Source organism: Symphalangus syndactylus, chromosome 2 (genome assembly GCF_028878055.3).
Source record: "Symphalangus syndactylus isolate Jambi chromosome 2, NHGRI_mSymSyn1-v2.1_pri, whole genome shotgun sequence".
Classification (NCBI taxonomy): domain Eukaryota; kingdom Metazoa; phylum Chordata; class Mammalia; order Primates; family Hylobatidae; genus Symphalangus; species Symphalangus syndactylus.
Window position 1 is genome coordinate 16,608,200 of NC_072424.2, and position 22,865 is coordinate 16,631,064.

At 36.8% G+C, this 22,865-nt stretch overlaps 1 protein-coding gene across 18 annotated transcripts in view; it reads left to right on the forward strand.

Moving 5' to 3' along the window:
- Positions 1-22,865, forward strand: part of ATE1 (arginyltransferase 1) — a 193,219-nt gene that overhangs the window by 127,993 nt on the left and 42,361 nt on the right. For all 18 annotated transcript variants that reach the window (XM_055246887.2, XM_063625316.1, XM_063625365.1 and 15 more), the window contains one exon: positions 14,760-14,880. In XM_055246887.2, the coding sequence (XP_055102862.2) occupies positions 14,760-14,880 (121 nt within the window). The remainder of the gene's footprint in view (positions 1-14,759; positions 14,881-22,865) is intronic.

Genomic DNA, 22,865 nt, shown 5'->3' on the forward strand with positions numbered 1-22,865 from the left:
CATACCACATTGTATTACTCAGACACTCATCACCAGAAGCTGATAGCTCAACAGCTGATGGATCACCAGCCTGTGCTCAACACCTTCCAAACATAACTCAGTGCTCCAAACGTTTACGCTCAAAACTGTAATCATCTCTATGACGAATACTGTAATTTCAGGCTCTCCGTAATAGTAACTTGTCAAAATTGTACTTTTCCCACATCTGGAAGTTGTAGATTTCAGCTTTAATTTTATTATACTATTTTCAGAGAGTTCTGATGTGGTAAACTGATAATTATGCTATTTCGGTATCTCTAAATTGTTATTGTTTGGTGATGATTGGCTCCTTAAAATTTTAAGGAGATACATTTTTGTTGTAAAGTCCAAGATAGGTGCCATTGTAGAAGAACTTTATTTTAATGGTATAGTCATTGAATGAAGAACTAGGGGTTCCCAAGTTATCATCCAAAATTCCCTAGTGTTTGTAACATAATACTTTCTCCACAGTAATTTAAAATTCTGTGAAATTGACTTTCTCTCCTGTAAATAACTATATTTAAGTTAAAAGTGGTCATGTTTATCATGGTTACATGACTGATCATTTTTAGAAAGGGAGGAAATAATCTTGAACTTGCTACTGAAGTGCGGGCACTACACCAAAGCTGTTACATTAACTTTCTACCAAGTCCTTCCTTGCAGAAACACACAGAATACTGATGGCATCCAAGGGGACAGGATGTACATTCTACCAGAACCCCTACTGCTGCACAGTGGAGGGAGGAAAGGTTATCCTTAAACTTGAAGCATTTAAGTCATTTGTGATGAATTTTCCATCAGGCAGAAAAAAAGGAATGATTACCGAAGATTACACCCTTGGGATAAATATGAGGTTAAAGCTAACTTCTTGTTCTCCTCAGGGGTGTAATTAAACAGACCTTTATGATTAAGGCTTTCAGGCACTGAAAAATGTTTGCTGTTTTCATATTCTGGAAAAAGTCATAGCTCCAGATAGAGATATGATTAGTTAGACACAGCTTACTGACTTTATTAAAGCTGTGTATTTGTAGGAAACTGTTTTTTTAGCATTGTTTGATTCAGGGCATATACATTTTAAAAAGAATGTTGAAAAATAAAACCAATTTGTTTCTGAGGGGACAGATCCCAAATGATTCTAATTAGGCAGATCTTTATAAACAGGAACATAGGACATTGCTGACACAATTTAGGTGTTCATACTTATTTCTGATTTTAGGTTGGGAATTTTAATAGAAAAATCATATTAAGATTGTGGTTCTAATCTTGGTTTTGCCAGTAATTAGCCTTGATCAAGTCACTTGACTTTTCTATATCCCTCCCTCCTCCTTTTTAAACATATTTAAATGCAACTAGGGAAGTCTGAGGTCCAATTTTAAGATTCTCTGGTTCTCTCTTTTTAAGAAATACAATTTGACAGAAATCAGCTTAACTGAATAAGTATTTATTGAGAATTCGGTCCATACAAGGAATTCTTCATATGCATAAGGAAAGAAATTGATGTACTCCCAGCTCTTAGGAAACTCCAAGTTTGAATTTTAGGTCAGGTAGTGGAAGGGGAGGGGTGATGTAAAAATAAGAGAAACACAGCATATAAGCAGACAACTCCAATAGATTGTATTAAGTTCTAGAATAGGCCTCTGTGGAAATCTAGATATCTCCTAAAGACATCAACCCTGACCCTTCCAATCTAAATTAGATTTCCCCATAGTATGGGTGTGCTTTCTCTTCATAGCATTTATCATACTTTGTAATAACATTTCTGTATGATTATTTCCTTAAAGTTTGTCTCCCCTTTTGGACTGGAAAGTCCCCGAGAACTGAACCTGGCAGTGCTATTGTTCACCATGGCATACCCAGGACCTTGCTAAGGACAATGCTTAAGTCCTTAGCATGGAACGTGGAAGATGGTAGACATTTAATAATGAGTCATTGAATGCAGGAGTGGCAGCACAGGGGATGGTTCAGCCTGGGGATGGGAGCAGTGGGTGGTAAGGTGAAGCAGAGTCGACGGAAAGCTTGGTAAAGTAAGAGTAGGCAGTATTTAGGTTGGGTCTCAAAAACGGAATAGGGGCCAGGTGCAGTGGCTCACGCCTGTAATGTCAGCGCTTTGGGAGACCGAGGCCAGCAGATCACCTCAGGTCGTGAGTTCGAGAGTAGCCTGGTCAACATGGTGAAACCCTGTTTCTACTATAAATATAAAAATTAGCCAGACGTGGTGGTGGTCGCCTGTAATCCCAGCTACTTGGGAGACTGAGGCAGGAGAATCACTTGAACCTGGGAGACGGAGGTTGCAGTGGGCCAAGATGGTGCCGCCGCACTCCAACCTGGGCAACAGTGCAAGATTCTCTTAAAAAAAAAAAAAAGTGGAGTAGACATTGAGGCCAAATGGGTAGCCTTGCCAGGCAGAAGATAGCCTGTGAGTGCCCCGGGGTGAGTGAGTTAAGGGTAAGAAAGTAGACTGAAAGCAAATCTTGTGCCATGGACTCAGATACATGATACAGGTGTCTCTCGACTGGAGAGCTTTGGCAAAAGGGCTGTGAATCCATTTGCACGCAGTGGATATAGACTAAGAGCACACACTTGTGAGTATAGTACTATTATTATTTTACAAACACAGATTCTGTTGGGATTTATAATATCCAGACTCATTTAAGAGCATTCATGAATTTTTAGTGATTTATCTCATTGTAATTTCTCATCAACTGTAACTAAAATTACAAAAGGCCCATGGTTTTTTTTTTTTTTTTTTTTAACTTTAAAAAGGGATCTTCCTACTTTCCTTATAGATATTGGAGAGCCAGTAAGAGGTTTTAAGTAGAGAACTTACATGATCAGTTCTCTCTAGCAGGAGTAGGAGAATGGATGAATTCAAAGGAGAAAACTTGGAGTCAGCCCCCTCACTCTTGTCTAGGTGAGGGTGGCCTCAACTAGGGTAATGGCAGAACCAGTGATTCTAAGTGCTGTTTCCCAGGAAAGAGCCTAAAAAAAGCAAATAAACACCTAAATTGGTTCTTCTTACAAACATGGTGAATGCCAAATTTATATGTAGACACATATATGAATATTCATATTCATATTTAATCTTTAACAGAAACTAAAGAGGCTTAGAGTTTTTCTTTCTCTCTTTATATTATCTTCTTTGTCTTCATCTTTCATTCTGTCTTATTTTAAAAATCCTTTTCAACTTACGACCCTTCAGTTTGAAATTAAATTTGGGCTGTAAGTTGACTCCTTGAATCTTTGCTTCACAAGGTTTCTTTGTCTTTTTTAGAAGAAAAAAGATTAACTCAGGGTTTCCAAAATAAAAGCAAAGATTGTGATTAAAACTGAATTAGAATCTTGATTCTCTGTTATTTGCTAATAGTAAAATAAATAGCTCAGTCTTAAAGAAGCTTTAAAGTAAGTCCCGGAGCCTTTGAGAATGCTTGGATTTTAATTAAAGAAATACAGACTACCATCACTTTCTGTTTGTCAGTGGAAAAAATATGTATTTTTAAATTTTCAAAGCTTAGCCTAGCAGCACATGGAGTACATCTGTTGGCTTTCAGAATTTGGGGAACACAAATGGATTCAGATGTTTAGGTCCTTTGTCTTTACTGGTCTCGGCTCACCTCGCCAACTGAGCATGGCACAATCCAAACACAGTTTTTGAAAACAGAGCAGCTAGAGTTACTTCTAAAGCACCCTCTTGGGGACTGATAAAGTCAATCTCTGTTTATGTAATGAACTCAGGGAGCAAGGGGTCTGCTGTAGTACTTTGTGGATGAGATTCCATTGGTGTTGTCTTTCAGGGGAAAGACTGGGTTTAATAAGCCTTTATTCTTATTTTCTCTGGGGGTACAGCCCACTCTAATGAATTATTTTGAACTACTTTTGTTTATGTACTGTTAGAGCATCTCTTTAAGCAGTCGGTTTTAGTACAATCAATAGATTTATTGTAGAAAATTGGGATACTAGTGTCAACTTTACATGATAAAAGACTTAAACTTTATCTAGTTAATATTTTGTTGTTGTTCAGTGCTACTAATGTTCAGTGTCTCTCTGTGTGTGTGTATTTAAATAATACTGTCTCTTTGGTGTACTTACATTTTAATTTAACTTGAACTTTCAAAACAAACTGCTGGTTTAGCCTCTTTTCAAATATAAAATCCTTCCTATTCTTCAAAATATTTATAAAGTATTCTTGAGAGTGAAATCTCATAAAGATCTTTGGTGCAGGACCAGAGTTCAAAGGAAAGTTCGTTTGGTTTTGATTTGAAAACTGTAAAAACAAAATGCCATCAAAATGGCAGGGTGTGAATTGGTAACCTCAATTTTATTGCAATCGGCCAAGCCCATCCCCAGATGTTTCCAATTAAAAGCCATGAATGCTAACTTGGTTGAATATCATATGAAAGTATTTCTTTTCTGATTTTTTTTGTCTGAGAAAAATAACAAAATCTCAAATGCTTTAACTCTAAAGAAATAATTTCTCATTTGCATGTTGTTTAAACTTAAAAAATAATGTAATATTTAAAGAGAATTCTTACATGTCACATTTGTAAACATATATAGTTCTGAATACATAGGGCTTCACATCTGTCTTCTTATAAAGGCCAAAGGAAAAAGAAAGATTTTTAAAAAGATGTTAAAGCCCTTTAAAATTAAAATCACGTATTTCTGGATTTACTATCATAATCAAAGAGTGGACCTTTTAACACAGGATTTGTTTAAAAAGGGGTTGTTAGTAACTTCAGTGCATTTTTCAGTATTGTTATAGGGAATTTTCCATTATAATGTAAATAATAGGTTTTTCTTTTATTTCTGATCAATTGTATATTCAATTGTAAGAAGTACTTCTGTGGAAATCTAGGAAGATAGGAAGATGTAATCAGATAAAAGAAACCGTAATGTAATTTAAAAACCATGAGTTTTACAATATTTCTCCAGCTAATACCAAGACACTTACTGGCAATAAATTTGAATTTATGGAAATTGGCGTTTGTTCAGAGAGAAGACGGAGTTACTCTTTATAACTAATCTAACGTTAACATTTTGGATATAAATTTAAGTTTGAAGCTTCCTGAAACTGTAGACACAGGACCACATACTAGCTGCAAAGATGAAACAGTTGTTTCTCATTTCATCTCATGTTTGGTGAAATTTTGATGGACAGGTATTTGAGAGCTCAGGAGGGAGACAGCTGTATGGGTCTTGGATCTGTATTTGCTATTGGTGAGTGCCTGTTTTTTTTTTTTTTTTTTCCTAAACATGGTGCTACTTGGCCTGTAAGACATATTGCAGGAGGGACCCGTTCTGAGGAAGCTCCAGCTGCTGCTTCAGAGAAAGCTGATTCTTTCACCTGTGCGTTCCACCACAGCTTGTTGACAGCTCTTGTTGCTGTCCTTAGTATTGCTGGCTGCTCCAGCTCCTTCGTGCTTCTGTAGCAGCCTGTGCCCACCACCTGTTATTGATCATGGCTATGAACGTTATTGGGGCCAACTGCCTCCTCTTCCCCTAGCAGAGAATGAGCACCTCACAAGGCTTTTTTCATCTTTTCCTCCTTGATGTCAAGCGGAGTCCCTGTGTATATTGAACGGAGTTGTGATTTTTAAGGTTTTTGGAAGTTATTTTGAAAATACATTTAAAAATTGTGCTTTTGTTTTTTTAAGATTTAGGCAGGAAATGAGAATAGGAATAGAGTCTAGCCCTTGAGTTCATCACTACTATTTTATCATCTTACTGTTTTATCTATACAATAGAAATAATGTCTGTCTTCATTACCTTTTTTTTCTCTTGAGACAGAGTCTTACTCTGTCACCCAGGCTGGAATGCAGTGGCATGATCTTGGCTCACTGCAAACCACCTCCTGGGTTCAGGTGATCCTCCTGCCTTAGCCTCCCGAGTAGCTGGGACCACAGGCGTGTGTCACCACACCCAACTAATTTTTGTATTTTTAGTAGAGAAGGGGTTTCACCATGTTGGTCAGGCTGATCTCGAATTCCTGACCTCAAGTAATCCACCCATCTCTGCCTCCCAAAGTGCTGGGATTACAGGTGTGAGCCACTGCACCCGGCCTGTCTTCATTACTTTTTAAAGTTATTATGAGATTTAACTCAGACAATGTGCAGAATTATTATGAGGACTATGTTCTTAACAAATACAGAGAGAAGTAATTATTATTGTCTTTGTCGTTACTCACCAAAGTGGCATTGTTCAACTCTCCTAACAGATAAAGAGGCCGTTTCAGAAGTTGCCTTTCCTTCTCCTTTTTTAAAGTGAAAATTAATATGAAAAGCTGTACATCTCGTTTGAGATAAATTTATTTCATTGGCATATACTTTCAATTCAAAAAAACTTTAAATTGAGATGAGCCAGTAGTTTCTAACCTTCTTGAGTATGAAAACCCCCTTTTTAATTTCAATAACTCTTATAGCCCCTGTCTTGATTATGTCCTTGTAATTCTAGCATTTGGTGATAATTCACTGAATTCCCAAAGGTTGAGAACTATTCTTATATAATAAGAACATGCGAGAGCCACATCATAAATACAAATTCAGCAAATACTGCTTCATGCATGCCATGTTAATGAGCAAGGCAGAAGGTGTTAAAGTAATGTCCACTGTGTTTAGAAAGTGGAAGTAGAAATGGTATAGGTGGAGTGTACTACAGTCGTTGTTCATTCACCCAGTAGTTATTTACTGGGCAGGTTTTGGAACACATTAGTGATCAAGTTAGACTAAAATCCCTGACTCTACATTCTAACAAGTAGTTTTCTATAGATAAATAAGGGAATTAACAAGACGGTTAGACAGTGATAAGCCCCATGGAAGTAAAATGGTAGGGAGGATGGGTGGGCTTCATTGAGAATGTGGCATGGAGCAAAAACTTTAAAGTAGCTGTGACCAGAAGAGGGAACAGTCAGTGAGAATCTGTGAGGTGGGAGCAGGCCTAGCATGTGCCAGGGACCACAAGGAAGCCAGTGTGGCGAAGGTGACATGGTGGAGGAGGATAAAGTGGTAGATGACCAGTCTGAAGGGTAACGTGGGCTGTGCCACTCAGGGCCTTATAGGCTGTGCCATGTCTGTATTTTTTGTTTGTTTGTTTTTACTCACACTCAAATAGGAAGTGTGGTGTGTGAGGAAATATTCTATTTTTAAATGGGTTGTCAGCACAATAGTGATTGCCAGGGGCTGGGGGGCAAGGGGATGTGGAGTGACTGCTAATGGGTACTGGGTTTCTTTGGGGATGATGAAAATGTTTTGGAATCTGATAGTGGTGATGCTTGTACAACCTTATGAAAATAAAAAATGCTGAATTGTGCAATTTAAAAGGGTGAACTTAATGGTACATGAATTACATCAATGAAAACATTGCAAAAAAATGGATCACTAGGGCTTGCTGGAAACATTTTTTGCTCCTCCTCTGTATCAGTTTATAACTTTTGCCTTTGAAAATTCAGATTTCTAACTAGTTACAGCTTAACTGAGGGAATGTTTCTTAGTGTTGTTTGCTGTGTTTTAATTAGAAGTAAAAGACGTTCGTCTACTTTAAAGTATCTCTGCTGAAATTATTACTAACTGAAATCCAGTTTTTCCACATACATAGATCCTTTTATACTTGGGTTCATTGTTATCAAATAAGATATGATAGTGAGATAACTTTTAACCTCTGGCTATCAAAATGATTTTAATTTTTAAGCCGAATTCTATTACATTTTGTTAAACTATTTTCCATATAATTTATTTTGTGATTCTTTTATAGGGTAAGAAATTGGATCAATATGATAATGCTCTTCAAATTATAGGCTAAAGCATGCAAGTGAGAAGAATGCCTTTGTTCATTCCATTAACCAAAAACCAAAAGTATATAATCTCCTCTTCCAGAAGACACAGTCTTTTTTAATAGAAATAGAGCAGGAAGTGCATTTAGCTAGGGTGTTTTTCTTCCCCTTTCAATGTTTTAGATTTAACTTTGGCATTTCCTAGATTTTCATTCTATGACAACCTAGTAAAATTAATTGAAATATTATGAGGCCATATTTTAATTTTTTTGGTGGGGGGAGGTATAGTATAATTTGAGTCTTACAAATAGTTTAAGTGGTTTTCATTAAAGAAAAAAAAACCATTGAATATTACAGCTCTACTTTGTGTAAAATATTAACTCTTCTGTGGTAACTGAAAATATAGATGCACGTAGGTAGTTTGTTTTTTTGTTTTTAGGTTTTGTTTTCCAGTTCTAAAACAGTTTGTAAATAGTTGCAGAAGTTAAAATAGTTTGGTGAAGTCAGGAATCATAAGATTTGCTGAACTTACTTTCACTTTGAGGGCTTTGAATTGAGTGATGATCCCTCACCAAAAAAATGTTTAATTAATAATAAAAAGTAAGCATCTCTTCTCTATTTTTAGTATTTTTAAACGTTATTTTTTAACTTTTTCAGGCACCTTATCTTGAACTATGTTATCCTCTATGATAGCCTTCCCTCTTGAAATAGGTGCCCTTGCTTGGTCAGATTTCCTTTTGTTCTTGTTGGACGGCTGAATTTCTGAGGACTTGCAAAGGGTGTCTAGCAGTCATCTTCTAACATTGTGGATTGAAAGAACTCTCCAAAAAATTGTGAGATAAGCCCTGTCAGACCAATTACATTTTCAAAATTTTGAGTACTTAGAAAATCTGTGGTAACTCATTTCTTCTTATTTACAAAAAGTCAGCACCCTAGGAAAGAATTAATCTGCTTTTACCTCTTTGTTCCAATCTGAATGAATGTCCTTAGAGGTTGATTAAATATTTTTTCTTCTGAGCATGGGAAACTATGTCCAAATCCTTAAGTAATTACATTCTTCATACAAACATTTCTCATTTTCTTATACTAGCTGAAGAGGCAGGGTAGCTTTCAACCCCCTGTGTTTTCATTTGTGTGATGGTGACTTTAAATTGAGCTTTAAGCACTTTGGTCATTTAACTCTCGACCAGCTTAGTTTAGAAAGCATAACATTTCAAAGTGGTTTATTTCATAAATCTCAATTCTTTGATGGCTTGTGAGAATATCTGAAACACTGAAATAAGCCTGTACTTAGAAGAAAAATAATGTTTTAACCTAGTCTAAAACGTGATTTCAGATGATGAGCAGAAGTTAAAATGTATGCATTTATGGTCTTTGAGTGAGATAAACTGAATAAAGAGTTAAAAAATGAAATATCATTGTATGAGCAGGTATTACCTTCTTAGAGCACTGTGAAAATTTAGAAACTTGGGACAGTTGTACACTGTCATATTTTTTGTGTTTTATGCATACTTCATCTTTATCCAGCTTTGTCACTCCCAGTAGGTTGTGAATTATTGAGAGGCATGCATTTGTTCATCTTTCTGTTCCAGCCTTTAGTGCCTGTTACATAGTGAGGATTTATGTAATGTTCATTGACTAAATATTCTTTTTTTTAAAAAAATTATTTTTATTTTTTTGAGACAGAGACTCACTCCATTGCCCGGGCTGGAGTGCAGTGGTGCGATCTTGGCTCACTGTAACCTCTGCTTCCTGGGCTCAAGCGATCGTTGTGCCTCAGCCTCCAGAGTAGCTGGGATTATAGGCATGTATCACCACACCCGGCTAACTTTTATATTTTTAGTAGAGATGGGGTTTCGCCATGTTGGCCAGGCTGGTCTCAAACTCTTGGCCTCAAGGGATCTGCCTGCCTTGGCCTCCCACGGTACTGGGATTACAGGCATGAACTACCGTGCCCAGCCGACTAAGTGTTCTTGATGGTCAGCGTCGTTGTTAACGCTAGGCACTGGGTTCAGGTGGCTGTTGATGAATGTGCATATCCGCAAGGTTTATGTTATTAAGGAAAACAGGCTCTGTTTTAACCTTAAGGACTCAAAAGTTGATGTCCGATCACCCCCATCTCCACCCTCAATATTTGTCCTGTGCTTTTTTTGCCAGTGAGCATTCAGTTCCACCTTATATTAGAAAATGGGGCCATTAGTATGTTTAAGATCTTATGTTGTTTTTTGAGATGATACATATGTTCTTTTTTTTTTTTACCAGACATTCTTGGTATTCTCTTTGCCTTTTTTTTTTTGCAGACAGGGTCTTTGTCACCTGATCTGGAGTGCAGTGACACAATCACTGCTGACTATTGCCTCTACCCTCCTGGGCTCAAGTGATATTCCCACCTCAGCCTCCCAAATAGCTGGGACTATAGGTGTGCACCACCATGCCTAGCTAATTAAAAAAAATTTTTTTTTAGAGATGGGGTCTCACTGTGTTGCCCAGCCTGGGTATTCTCTTCTTTTATGTTCTGCTGTCACAGTGATCAAGATATGCTATTCCATTTTTATTAGTGTTTCCTTATTCATGTTGGTAATATTTTTGTACCAAATTCAGAATCCTAGAACAATTAAGTAAAATGAGCCAGAAAACTCTACAAATGAAGAGTGATGAGGGGGAATTAGATCTCCAAGATGTTGAAATATAATATAAAGCTTTAATAGTTAGAACTATGTGTTACTGGTACATGATAAGACAGGTCAGTATAACAGAATACGGAGAAAGTCTTGAAAGAGATTTCCCTATATATGGGAATTCAGTAAGTTACCAAATTAGCAGGGGAAATGAAGATTGTTTTAAAAATGATGCTGAGGTCACTGAATAAACATTTGAAAGAAATTAAGTGGGATTCTTTTTGTATACTTTATATCACAATAAATTCCAGATGGAGCATAAATGCAAATGTAATATTATGAAACCATGAAAGTACTAGAAAAAATATGAAAGTATGCCTTCATAACCTTGAAAGTGAGGGTGGCCTTCTTAATTATTGTGTAAACCCAGATGCCATTTTTAAAAATGATCAATTTGACCACACATCAGATTTTCATATGGCCTAAGAGTATGGCGTACAAAGTCAGAAGATATATAAACTTGGAAAAGATTTATGACATATTTTACAAACCAAGGGCTTAATATATAAAGAGTTCTTAATATATAAAGAATTGTTTAATAAGGCCAGCAATTTAACAATAAAATGGGCCAACTTTATGAAAAAGAAAAATGCAAATTCCTCTAAATATATGAAGATACATAATGCTAATTAAAACCACATGAAATGTCATTTTTTAGAACAGCAAAGATTGAAAGTTTTGATAGTACACTATCTTGGTAAGGATGTGAGGGAAATCAACTTGGGAGCATATTGTTGCTGATGAGAATGTAAAATGGCACAACTTCTGTGGAAAGTCATTTGACACTATAAAAGTTAAAACCCTTTTACCCAACATTCCTAGTTGAAGGAATTTATCCTAGGCATATTCACAAATGATATATGTACAAGAATATTTATATTTTATCAAGTGTTTCACCATTTTAAACCAACAATATGTAAGTTCTAGTTAGTCCAAATCCTTACCAAAACTTGTTTCTTCCGTCTTTTTAAAATTTAGCCATTCCAGTGGACATGCAGTGATAATTTGTTATGGTTTTAATTTGCATTTCTGGTAACTGACAATGTTGAACATCTCTTCACATGCTTATTAGGCATTCATATATCTTTGGTGAAGTGCTTAAGTGATTTGCCTTTTTTAAAAAAATGGATTGTGTTCTTATTATTGAGTTGTTATAATTCTTTATATATTCCAGATACAAATCTGTTTTTTAATATATGTTTTGTCAAAATTTTCTCCCAGTTTTTGGCTTTCCTATTTATTCTCCTAGTGGTTTTTTTGAAGATAATTTTGAGGAAGTATAGTTCATCAGTTTTCTTCCTCTATGGTTGGTGCATTTTGTTTACAAAAGAAAACTTTTATACTCCAAGGTCAAGAAAATTTAGTCCTTTTTTTCCCCAGAAGTGTTATATCTTTAGCTTTTATATTTAGCCTTTTTTCCATCAGATTTGCAAAGCGATCTATAACCAAGAAGGAAAAAATAGATTTAGAAGCACAGCTTTAGAATGCTGTCTAGTTTTCAGATTCATGTCCTTTCCCCCAGTAAAACAGTTTCTGAGTTAATGGAGATAATGCCATTGTTTTTGATAAGATAGATAGCAGTGAAATATCTGGCTTTATTACACTTCCTAAGTAAATCCTCAATTCATTCCTAATTCTGTGTTTGAATATTGTTAGATGCGTCTGTAGGCCACCTGGAGCTGCCCCTTGTAGGTGGCCTTCTACTGCTGTAGGGCAGTGAGGCAGCAACAGTGCAGTGAGCACCCCGGGAAAGCTGAGTCAGAGACCTGACTTCTGGTCTTCACCCTGTTATCTGCTCCTATTGGAACAGAACAAAACTCTCCCTCTTATCCAGCAAGCCTTCCCATTTCATCTAGAAGAAAATTCCAAACATCTGACTGCTGCCTAGAATGTCCCCTAGAATCTGATTCCAACCCACCGTTCCATTGCTGTGGTGCCCCGCCATTTCCTGTTCCTTGGAGTTTTCTACTTGGCCTAACTCTGTGTCTTTGTTTATGCTGTTCCCTTTATCTAGATTGTTCTCATTTCTTTTCATCCTACCCTAGGCTTAATTCGGTCAGTCTTTTAAGTCCTCAGTAAAACCCCATATCCTCCTTGAACCCTCTCCCAGCCACTCAAACAGGAAAGAATGTTTCCTCACATTTTGTCGATGTATAGCCTCCCTTGTTGGCTTCCAGACTTCTGAATGCTTTGCAAGCTACTAGGACGTGGTGTTCATTTTATATCTATGCTTCATATGGTGACTCACACAGCACCTGGTATAGAGCCTTTCTGTCGTAAAGCATCGCTGCCGAGCTCTTAAGCTGTATTCTTTGTAATGAGTTTTGCACTGGTGTTTTTCAAACTCTGTGGTGTGACCCATTTGTTGCTTGTAAAAGCAGTTTTGGTGGTTCAAGAGCAGCATTTTTTGAAAAATGAAATAAAGTAGACTAGAACATAACATGGGTAAGCATTGTATACTAAAAGGTTTGTTTCTGGTTTTATGTTTGCCAATATGTTTACTAGGCTGTGATATAGAATGTATTTTGTACTATGGGTTGTAGTAAAAAAAAAAAAACTGAAAAACCCTATACTAGATTTTAACCTCTATAATGAGTTTTAAAATTTAGAAGAGAGACACTTGGAATTTTAAATAAGCTCAAAGAATACAAAACCTTGATAGTTATGAAAATTTTCACAAAATGTTTTCAAATAATTTGTACCATCTTCATTATCCCCATTAAGTGAATGATTTTTTTTCTTTAGCATCTATTGTATAGTCTTTGTGTTAGATTTGAGGTGTATAATTGGATTATAAAAATATAAATTGGCCAGGCGAGGTGGCTCATGCCTGTAATCCCAGCACTTTGGGAGGCTGAGGCGGGTGGATCACCTGAGGTCAGGAGTTTGAGACCAGCCTGGCCAGCATGGTGAAACCCCCTCTACCAAAAATAAAAAAATTAGCCTGGCGTGGTGGCATACACCTGTAATCCCAGCTACTTGGGAGGCTGAGACAGGAGAATCACTTGAAAACAGGAAGCAGATGTTGCAGTGAGCCAAGATTGCACCACTGCACTCCAGCCTGGATGACAGAGCAAGAATCTGTCTCAAAAAAAAAAAAAAAAAAAAATATATATATATATATATATATGTATATATATGTATGTGTATATACATCTATGTATATATGTATATATGTATGTGTATATACATCTATGTATATATGTATATATGTATGTGTATATACATCTATGTATGTGTATATACATCTATGTATGTATATATGTATGGGTATATACATCTATGTATGTATATATGTATGTGTGTATACATCTATGTATACATGTATGTGTATATACATCTATGTATACATGTATGTGTATATACATCTATGCATGTATATATGTATGTGTATATACATCTATGCATGTATATATGTATGTGTATATACATCTATGCATGTATATATGTATGTGTATATACATCTATGCATGTATATATGTATGTGTATATACATCTATGCATGTATATATGTATGTGTATATACATCTATGCATGTATATATGTATGTGTATATACATCTATGCATGTATATATGTATGTGTATATACATCTATGCATGTATATATGTATGTGTATATACATCTATGTATGTATATGTGTGTGTACACATAAAATTTTTAAATGGGATTTTAAATGGGATTTTTGAAGATAGTGGATTATCAGATGTTTCCCTGAAACTTCTGTTTCTTAAACTTCTCTTTATTATACAATTTATCAATTTAGATTGCTTATAAAAGTATATTGATAAGACAGTACTTTCTACTACATTAGAGCAGAATGAATATTATCAACTGAGTGTACAAATCACAAATTAAAAAATTTGTCATTAAGGATAGTGAAATTCCATGTTGAAAAATAAGTTCACTTTATACAGTGCTCTAATACATGAAAAGAAACTTCTCTTTGTTAATTAACTAGTATTTAAAAGACAGTTTTGAAACTGGTTATTCTCAAGTCAGCTCAGCAAGAATCACATTGAATATTTCTTTCAAAAGAGAGTAAAAACTCGAATTTTCCAAATCAACACAGGCATCCTAAGTCGTGGTGTTCTAACTTTCAGAGAGCCTTGAGTCAAACGTGCTTTCATGAGATGGGAAAACTGTCAGCTACAGGGTTGCTTAGTATTTACAGTAAAAACAGTTTCTGATTGACTTTTAAATTAAGTTTTTGCTTTAAACGTTTCCTAGAGCCCTCATCCCTATATCTCTGGCATTGCTGTGTTAATAATGCCTGTGCCTTTTTCCTTCACCTTTCTTCAGGGTCAGTATAGACCTTCTGATTTGCTGTGCCCTGAGACATATGTTTGGGTACCCATTGAGCAATGCCTGCCTTCACTTGAAAACTCCAAGTACTGCCGTTTCAACCAGGACCCAGAAGCAGGTATGTTTGGAGCTGAGCTCAGCTGGAAATCATTGGCTTTGTTTTTATGATCCATGTGTGTGTGGCTTTGGCTCTTAACAGGGTCCAGGTAGCTTTGTATATTACAGAGTATGCTGTGCATGAGAGTGTGTGTGTGTGTGTGTGTGTGTGTGTGTGTGTGTAAGATAGAGGAAGACTTTGCACATGCACACACACTCACACTCACAGTTTGGCAGAAAATTAAGGAACCTTATGTGCTCATGCCACTTACTGACCTGGCTTCTCCCATTAGATTAGTTTTTATATGCTTTGAGGGGCTGATATCAATATCCATATCTTTTCCAACTATCACAGTACCTAAAAATTGCCTGCTAGATGGGTTATTTAGTCAACGTAGAGAAGATAGAAATATTGACCAACTGGACCGAATAAAGTTGTAGGATGGTTTCATGGAGGCAAACAGACTAATGGATTTTGTGACAATACTTGTTTGACTTTCTTCTTATATCTCTGGCATACCCCTCCAGGATAGTCCCAGCCATACTTTGTTCCCCATTGTTCCCCTTTGGATGTTCTGTGTACTAAGAGTATATACAGACATTGAAAGTATATCCCTGGCTGGATGCAGTGGCTCACACCTATAATCCCAGCACTTTGGGAGGCTGAGGCAGGCAGATCACCTGAGGTCAGGAGTTCGAGACTAGCCTGGCCAACATGGTGAAACCCCTTCTTTACTAAAAATACAAAAATTGGCCGGGCATGATAATGGGTGCCTGTTAGCTAGTCAGGAGGCTGAGGCAGGAGGATCACTTGAACCCGGGAGGTGGAGGTTGCAGTGAGCCGAGATTACGCCATTGCACTTCAGCCTGGGCAACAGTCTAAGACTCTGTCTCAAAAAAAAAAAAGCATAGCCCTGGAATTAGGCTTCCTGGCTTCAGATCCTGGCTTCATGATCAGCTGGTAAACTGTATGCCCTTAGGCAATTTAATAATCTCCCTGGTCTCAGATTTCTCAATTTTAAAATGGAGATAATAATAGGACCTACTAGCTGTAATGAGGATTAAAATGAGATAAACATGGGAAGAACAGCCCCCTATTACTGTTTTTTGGTGGTCACTAGCCAAATTAGAATGCTGCATCCCATATCTGCCACAGGCTTTTGTCTGCATTTACTTTTATTTACTGTGATCCCTCTCTCTGCAAAGTCGTGCAGTTTTGTTTATGTCCGTGTAGTCTAAGTACCACTCACAGTTCAAAGTAGCCCTCCTCCACACAGCCCTTGTAGTCCTCACGGCATTCAGCTGTGACTTTGTAAGACAGGCACGGGTGCTGATGCTCTCGGGATGGGTTGCATTAAGTTGACATGCTTGTCTTCCCCTTAAAGTTCCTTGATATTCTCAGTTGTGCTTAATTGAACTTTGAGGCCTCACAGAACCCCACCACAGAGGAGATGCCTCATCCATATTTCTTAAGAGTGTGAACATTTTTCTAGCTACCACCCGTTGTCTAAGTTTGGGAAAAAAGAAGGAAAGATCAATGGAAAGGCTGGAGGAGAAGAGAGGAGTAGATGGAGCAAAACGAAATGAAAGATAAGGGGGTGGGGAAGGGGATGCAGTAACTTCTTCAGTTCTAAGATGTGCATTTGTTTCACAAATCAGGTTTTTTGTGTAAAAAAATTGGCCCATGTAATGTATTTTGTTATCTCCTTGAAAAGCTGTTATGAAATCAAGAGTGACTCTTTCTTACATATGATGATACCTTAGAACCTGATGACGAGTGACCATAGGGACCCAGCTGACTCATATGCCAGGTACCCTGGCATTAGCCCCAGTTTTTCTAGATATTTAGGTTTCCTAGAATAACCAGAGCTTTATAGTTCCCACACCTGAAATTATTAGTCAGCGTCTGATCGTTTCATTCTGAGTAAAGTTACACCTCATTGATCAGATATGTTGCTTAAAAACAAACATTAAATTTGTCAATCAGTTTTGGAGTCAGGCTCAAAGCCAAAGGCAATAGTATTATAAGAGAAAGCATATACTTATCTACTCTCCTCTCTTCCCTCAAAAAAAAATTGCCCTCTAGCTTTTTTAAGGTCAGTCAGTCCAGTCCCTATGATGAAAACTGCTGAACATCTTACTAAAAGATTTCATATTCACATATAAAACTGTTTCTGTATAAGTTGCATTCCAATAATATTATGATCCTAAATTTCTTACTCCCCAACTTATGATAGCTTCACCTTCTTTTTTTCCTTATTGGTCAGTTTTAAAGGTTGCATTTCTTCTTACATAATACTTGGAGACTAAACACAAATTCTTGTTGTATAAAGTTGAAAAGGTGACTGAATAATTTCCATCTATTGAATAGACATTCAAGTAGACATTCATGGTAATAGATTTTAAAATTATTTCCAGAATAAATACCAACGAACACGGCAAAAAAGATTTAAAGTCTCATAATGACCATTTTTGTCAAGAACATACTATATCCTGGTGAGCGATGAATATATTGTGTGTTCTTTTCCTGTAAGTAGTAGGTTACATTTCTTATGGCAGTAGCTTTAGCTCTTAACATTGTTTAGAATTCATTTACAAAACTCAGGAGTAAATTTCTTTGAGAATAAGTGCTTCGACGAAATTGAAGATCTTTTTTTCATATGCTGAATCTGTGGAACTTTCAAGAGAATACCACACAGTTTTATCAGTATTGAATATCACAGTCCAGACACTATTTGAAATCAGACTTATATCCTGTGGTTTTAGGAAATTAAAATGCAGTTACATGCTGGAATGTATTCAGCCTGCTGTGAAACATGGTCATTTGAGGTTTAAATGGCAATCTGTGAGAAACGGTTCTCTTCTCTGGGGCCAGTTTTACTTTTACATGACCCAAACTTTGACTCAGAAAATAGAGCTTAATATGGGCAATAATTGTTGTTCGTCAGCATGGTGCTTTTTTCACTAAATCTTGTTTCTCTTTCCAGCTGTTGAGTAGTTAAATTACTCTGCAAAGGCACAGTTGATCACCATAGGCTTCAGTTAAACCAACTATGGCTTCAAGGTGTGTCACTGGCCAGTGTTAAGGAAAATCACGTTTTTCCCCTATCCTTTTGTATATACTACTTTGCGGTACTGTGGGGGGAGGGATTGACAAGCTTCAATAACTTGGAAAATTCTAAAGAAATCCTTTTGTTCTTAAATAAGCCCTTTGTTTTTCAATGCAGGACATCTGCCTACTTCAAAGAAAGGAGTTCAAAAGTTTCTCAAATGATTTTTAAGTAAAAGTCTGTTAGATTTTTTAAATTAATAACTGAATATGTATAGATTTCAGAAGTTCTGTACACAAATATGTATGCACGTCTGTGTGTATTTTTTTTAAAACAAACAAGAATATTCTGCATCCTTACGTTGTCGTTTTTACTTAATACTTTGTGTTACTTCTTACTTTTGGTAAGGTAGAAACTTGCTTTTGGTAAAAAAACAATTTGACCATTAATTTGGTCATAAGAAAACAAATGCTGCTACTGTGTGATGCCCAGTGTCTAATAAAGATTTTTTTTTTTCGAGGCCAGGCTGGTGTGGTCTTGGCTCACTGCAGCCTCTGCCTCCAGGGCTTAAACAATCCTCCCGCCTCAGCCTCTTAAGTAGCTGGGACTACAGGTGCACATCACCATGCCTGGCTAATTTTGGTATTTTTTGTAGAAGTGGAGTTTTGCCACATTGCGTAGGCTTGTCTTGAACTCCTGGACTCAAGCGATTCATTCACCTTGGCCTCTGAAAGTGCCAGGATTATAGGCGTGAACCACCGTGCCCAGCCAACGCAGATATTTTACAGAAAAGCATTATTTTTTGTAATATTTTGTAATTGGTTTAGAGCCATAATAGATAAACTATGATTTGATTTGACTCTTAATGTTGGGCAAACATTATATTATCATTGGTATTAAAATCGTTGGTTCCAGATTTACAAAAAAAAAAAAAAAAAAACTTTCGTGAGCATATGCTGTTTCCCAAGCACTATGCTATGATTTCCCCTGTTACTCATTTTATCCTGAAAACATAATTGAACATTTCGTATTGACCCCTCAAATATTTTTTGTCACAAAAATAACGGGTAACATTTGTTTTAATCAGGATAAAAAATAATTTAAATTCAAATACTGCTCTATACTTCTTATAATACTTATTTTTAGTATTCATTTCAAGGGGGCTAATAAGAATTTTTATTTCTATTTGTAATTATAGTAGGATATATATTTTACCAGAGTAGTTTACATTTCATTCTGTTCTATACATTGAAATGTTCGCAAAAAATCTTACAGTTTATTTTTAATGTAGCTAAATCATTCATTATTAGTAAGGATATCAAATTTAAATTTGCTATAAAAAGACTAGTCCCTAAACATGATTTAGTGCTTTATCCATTTACCCAGGATAGTGAATTTCTAACACACCTTAATTCTTCCCAGCAGTTGCTGAAAATCTAAACTGATGTAAAGAAGCTTACACCTAGTGTGAGCCCCAGAAACTCTGAGGTTCTAATCTATATTGTGTTTTTGCTGTTTAAAGGCCTCTTTCTTTTCTTTTCTCTCTACTCCGTCCATCATTCTTGCTGGCATGGTACCCTGGCATTTTTTTTATACTTTCATAGTTTCTGTAGCATATGCCCACAGAAAAAGTAAGTCCCACTCTGACCTTGATTGTCTGTGGAAGAACCAGGTTCAGGAAGTATGCCGTCCTGCATTCATTCACCTGTTTCTCCAAGCCTGGCACCACTTCCCGAGTGCTGTGTTGATGCACTCTCAAAAGGGTATACCTAAGCCAAAATGTCATTTTCATCACTGGAAAACAATGCCTAGTGAGAAAGCAACTTCCTAGGGCCCCTTAAAAAGGTACTGCAGTAATAACTCATGACTAAGTAGACAGTATCTTTCCTAATTATTTTAGATGCAGAATTCAGCTTTTTTTTTTAAATATTTCTGAAGGTAAAATTGTTTTCATGTCTGCATTTGAGGTCGAACTACCCACTTCACGTTGCAAAATGAATGATGTTGCTTGCTGAATACTTAATAAACATATTCTTTGTTGCCAATAAAGATGGTGGTGCTTTGATGTAGCCAGCTGGAAGTGGAATCACTTGTCCACTATTATGTGGTATAAAGGAAACCACTGAAACAAGAAAATGTCTTGGAAATTTGGCTCCCAAGTTTGGTGAATCTGGAGAATGTATTTTAATATGGAAAATATGGACAGGCTTCTAATTTTTCAGTTTACTTTCTCTCCTCTTAAAAATATCACTCTATTGTATTATTACTATTTTTTTCTTTTTTTGCGATGGAGTCTTGCTCTGTCACCCAGGATGGAGTGCAGTGGAGTGATACCAGCTCACAGTAGCCTCTACCACCCGGGTTCCAGCGATAGTCCTGCCTCAGCCTCCTGGGTAGCTGGGATTACAGGCGCAAGCCACGACACCCGGCTAATTTTTGTATTTTTAGTAGAGATGGGTTTCACCATGTTGGCCAGGCTGGTTCTTGAGCTCCTGACCTCAGGTGATCCAGCCGCCTCTGCCTCCCAAAGTGCTGGGATTACAGGCATGAGCCACCGCACCCGGCCTGTATTATTACTATTTTTTTTTGCCACTTATTCTCAAAGATAAATTATGCACAATTTAGTATGGTGCTAACATGACTCATGGTTTAAAAACATACTAGACTTCCCTAGTTTGCACGATCTTTTAGTGAAAACACTAAGAAACAAAAATACAGGTTTTTGCTACAATATTTGGTATGTATGACTGAAGTGTGTTTTACTTGTTTGCATTTTCTACTTGAAAATGTGAAAACTAAGATGTCTTAAGATAAACTTCAACAGTTGTTCTCATTTTAAAAGATTGCTTTAAAACCAGTCTTGCGGAGACATTTTAAAACATACTATTTTATAAATTTTTACCAGCCAGTCTTTGCTCAATAAGCCATGCATGAGCAGTGAGCCAATGGCTGAAACTTGTTAGAGCGCTGGCCAGACAGGTTTGAAAAGCAGACTTAAGATTTCCATTTAGCAACTAAGTAATATTTCTCTAATCCCTTTCTTTTTTCTTGTGGAATAGGTTTTAAAATTTCAAAGTAAGTGCCAGGCAAGGTGGCTCACACCTGTGATCTCAGCACTTTGGGAGGGTGGAGGCCGGGGTGGGAGAATTGCTTGAGCCCAGGAGTTTGAGGTTACAGTGAGCTGTGATCGCACCACTGCACCTCAGCCTGGGCAAGAGAGCAAGACTCTGTCTCAAAACCAAAAAAATTAAAAAAAGTTTTCCCCCAAACAAGCAGTTCCTTTTATAGTTACTCATTTATTTCATTTAATTCTGTAGTAAATAATAGAAGTCATTTTAGTAAGCTCAAAAATATCGTGATGCTTTAGAGCATGTCTATAAATGTTAGTTACACTTGCTTTGTGGCATCTTAGGGTGCTGCTTCATTTGTTTGTATGGAAAAATGACTTTTTTTTTTTTTTTTTCGAGATGGAGTCTCGCTCTGTCGCCCAGGCTGAAGTGCAGTGGTGCAATCTCTGCTCACTGCAAGCTCTGCCTCCCGGGTTCACGCCATTCTCCTGCCTCAGCCTCCCAAGTAGCTGGGACTACAGGCGCCCGCCACCACACCCGGCTAATTTTTTGTATTTTTAGTAGAGACGGGGTTTCACCATGGTCTCGATCCCCTGACCTCGTGATCTGCCCTTCTCGGCCTCCCAAAGTGCTGGGATTACAAGCGTGAGCCACCGCACCCGGCCCATTTTTTTAATATTTTAAGGGAGTTGTCCAAAATGCCAATTAAAAAATAAAAATAAAGCCCATACCAGCTATTTAAATGCTGGTTGAACTACGGAGTTTTATTGAAAATAAGATATCATCAATTTTCAGTTTTTTATTTTACATACCATTAAAAAAAAAAGGCTGCCAGTTAGACTATGACTCCATCAGTTGGAAGATGCATGTGGGTTTTTAAGCTGTCGAAGTGTATAAAAGTGAGAATCTTAATATAGCAGAACCATGGTTCGGCCTGTACACTATAATACCTAGCAAAGCTATAGAGTGTTTAGGAGACTTGGTGTTTCTATTTTAAGGAGCTTTATGACATCTTAATTCTAAGCATTAAACATAATATAGATGGAGTGTGTTTTTATGTTTCAGAGTTTGAGGGTATTGAGTTCAGATACTTTTATCTAAAAAATAAGATTATCACTATTGATTAATGATAATCGAGTTTTTATAATATGCTGATCTAGGAACAGATAGTGTACTTTTAAAATTTCGAGAAAGCATGTAACTACCTCACAAGGATATTTTACTTTGATGAAAGTAAAAAACATAGGTATGAGCTGAGAGGAGTGTAAAAAGAAAGAAAAAAATTGTAAAAAACTTTTTGCTACTGTATTAGGGTTCCCTACAGGGACAGAACTAATGGAATAGATGATATAAAGGGGAGTTTATTAAGTATTAACTCACACCATCACAACGTTCCACAGTAGGCCGTCTGCAGGCTGAGGAGCAAGGAGAGCCAGTCCGAGTTCCGAAACTGAAGAACTGAGAGTCTGATGTTCGAGGGCAGGAAGCACCCAGTACGGGAGAAAGATGTAGAATGGGAGGCTAGGCCAGTCTCTCTTGTCACATTTTCTGCCTGCTTATATTCTAGCCGCACTGGCAGCTGATTAGATTGTGCCCACCTAGATGAAGTGGATCTGCCTTTCCTGGCCCACTGACTCAAATGTTCATCTCTTTTGGCAACACCCTCACAGACACACCCAGGATCAGTACTTTGCATCCTTCAATCCAATCAAGTTGACACTCAGTATTAACCATCACAACTACTGAAAAAGCATTAAAATTCCGTAAACGTTAATGATCTTCCTGCATCCTGTTTATAAGCAAATTTGAAATTTAAAAAAATTTGTGTGATGTTAGAAGGCAGCAATAAATGTAGAAAATTAAAAACTTTGCTTAGCCAATAAATTCAG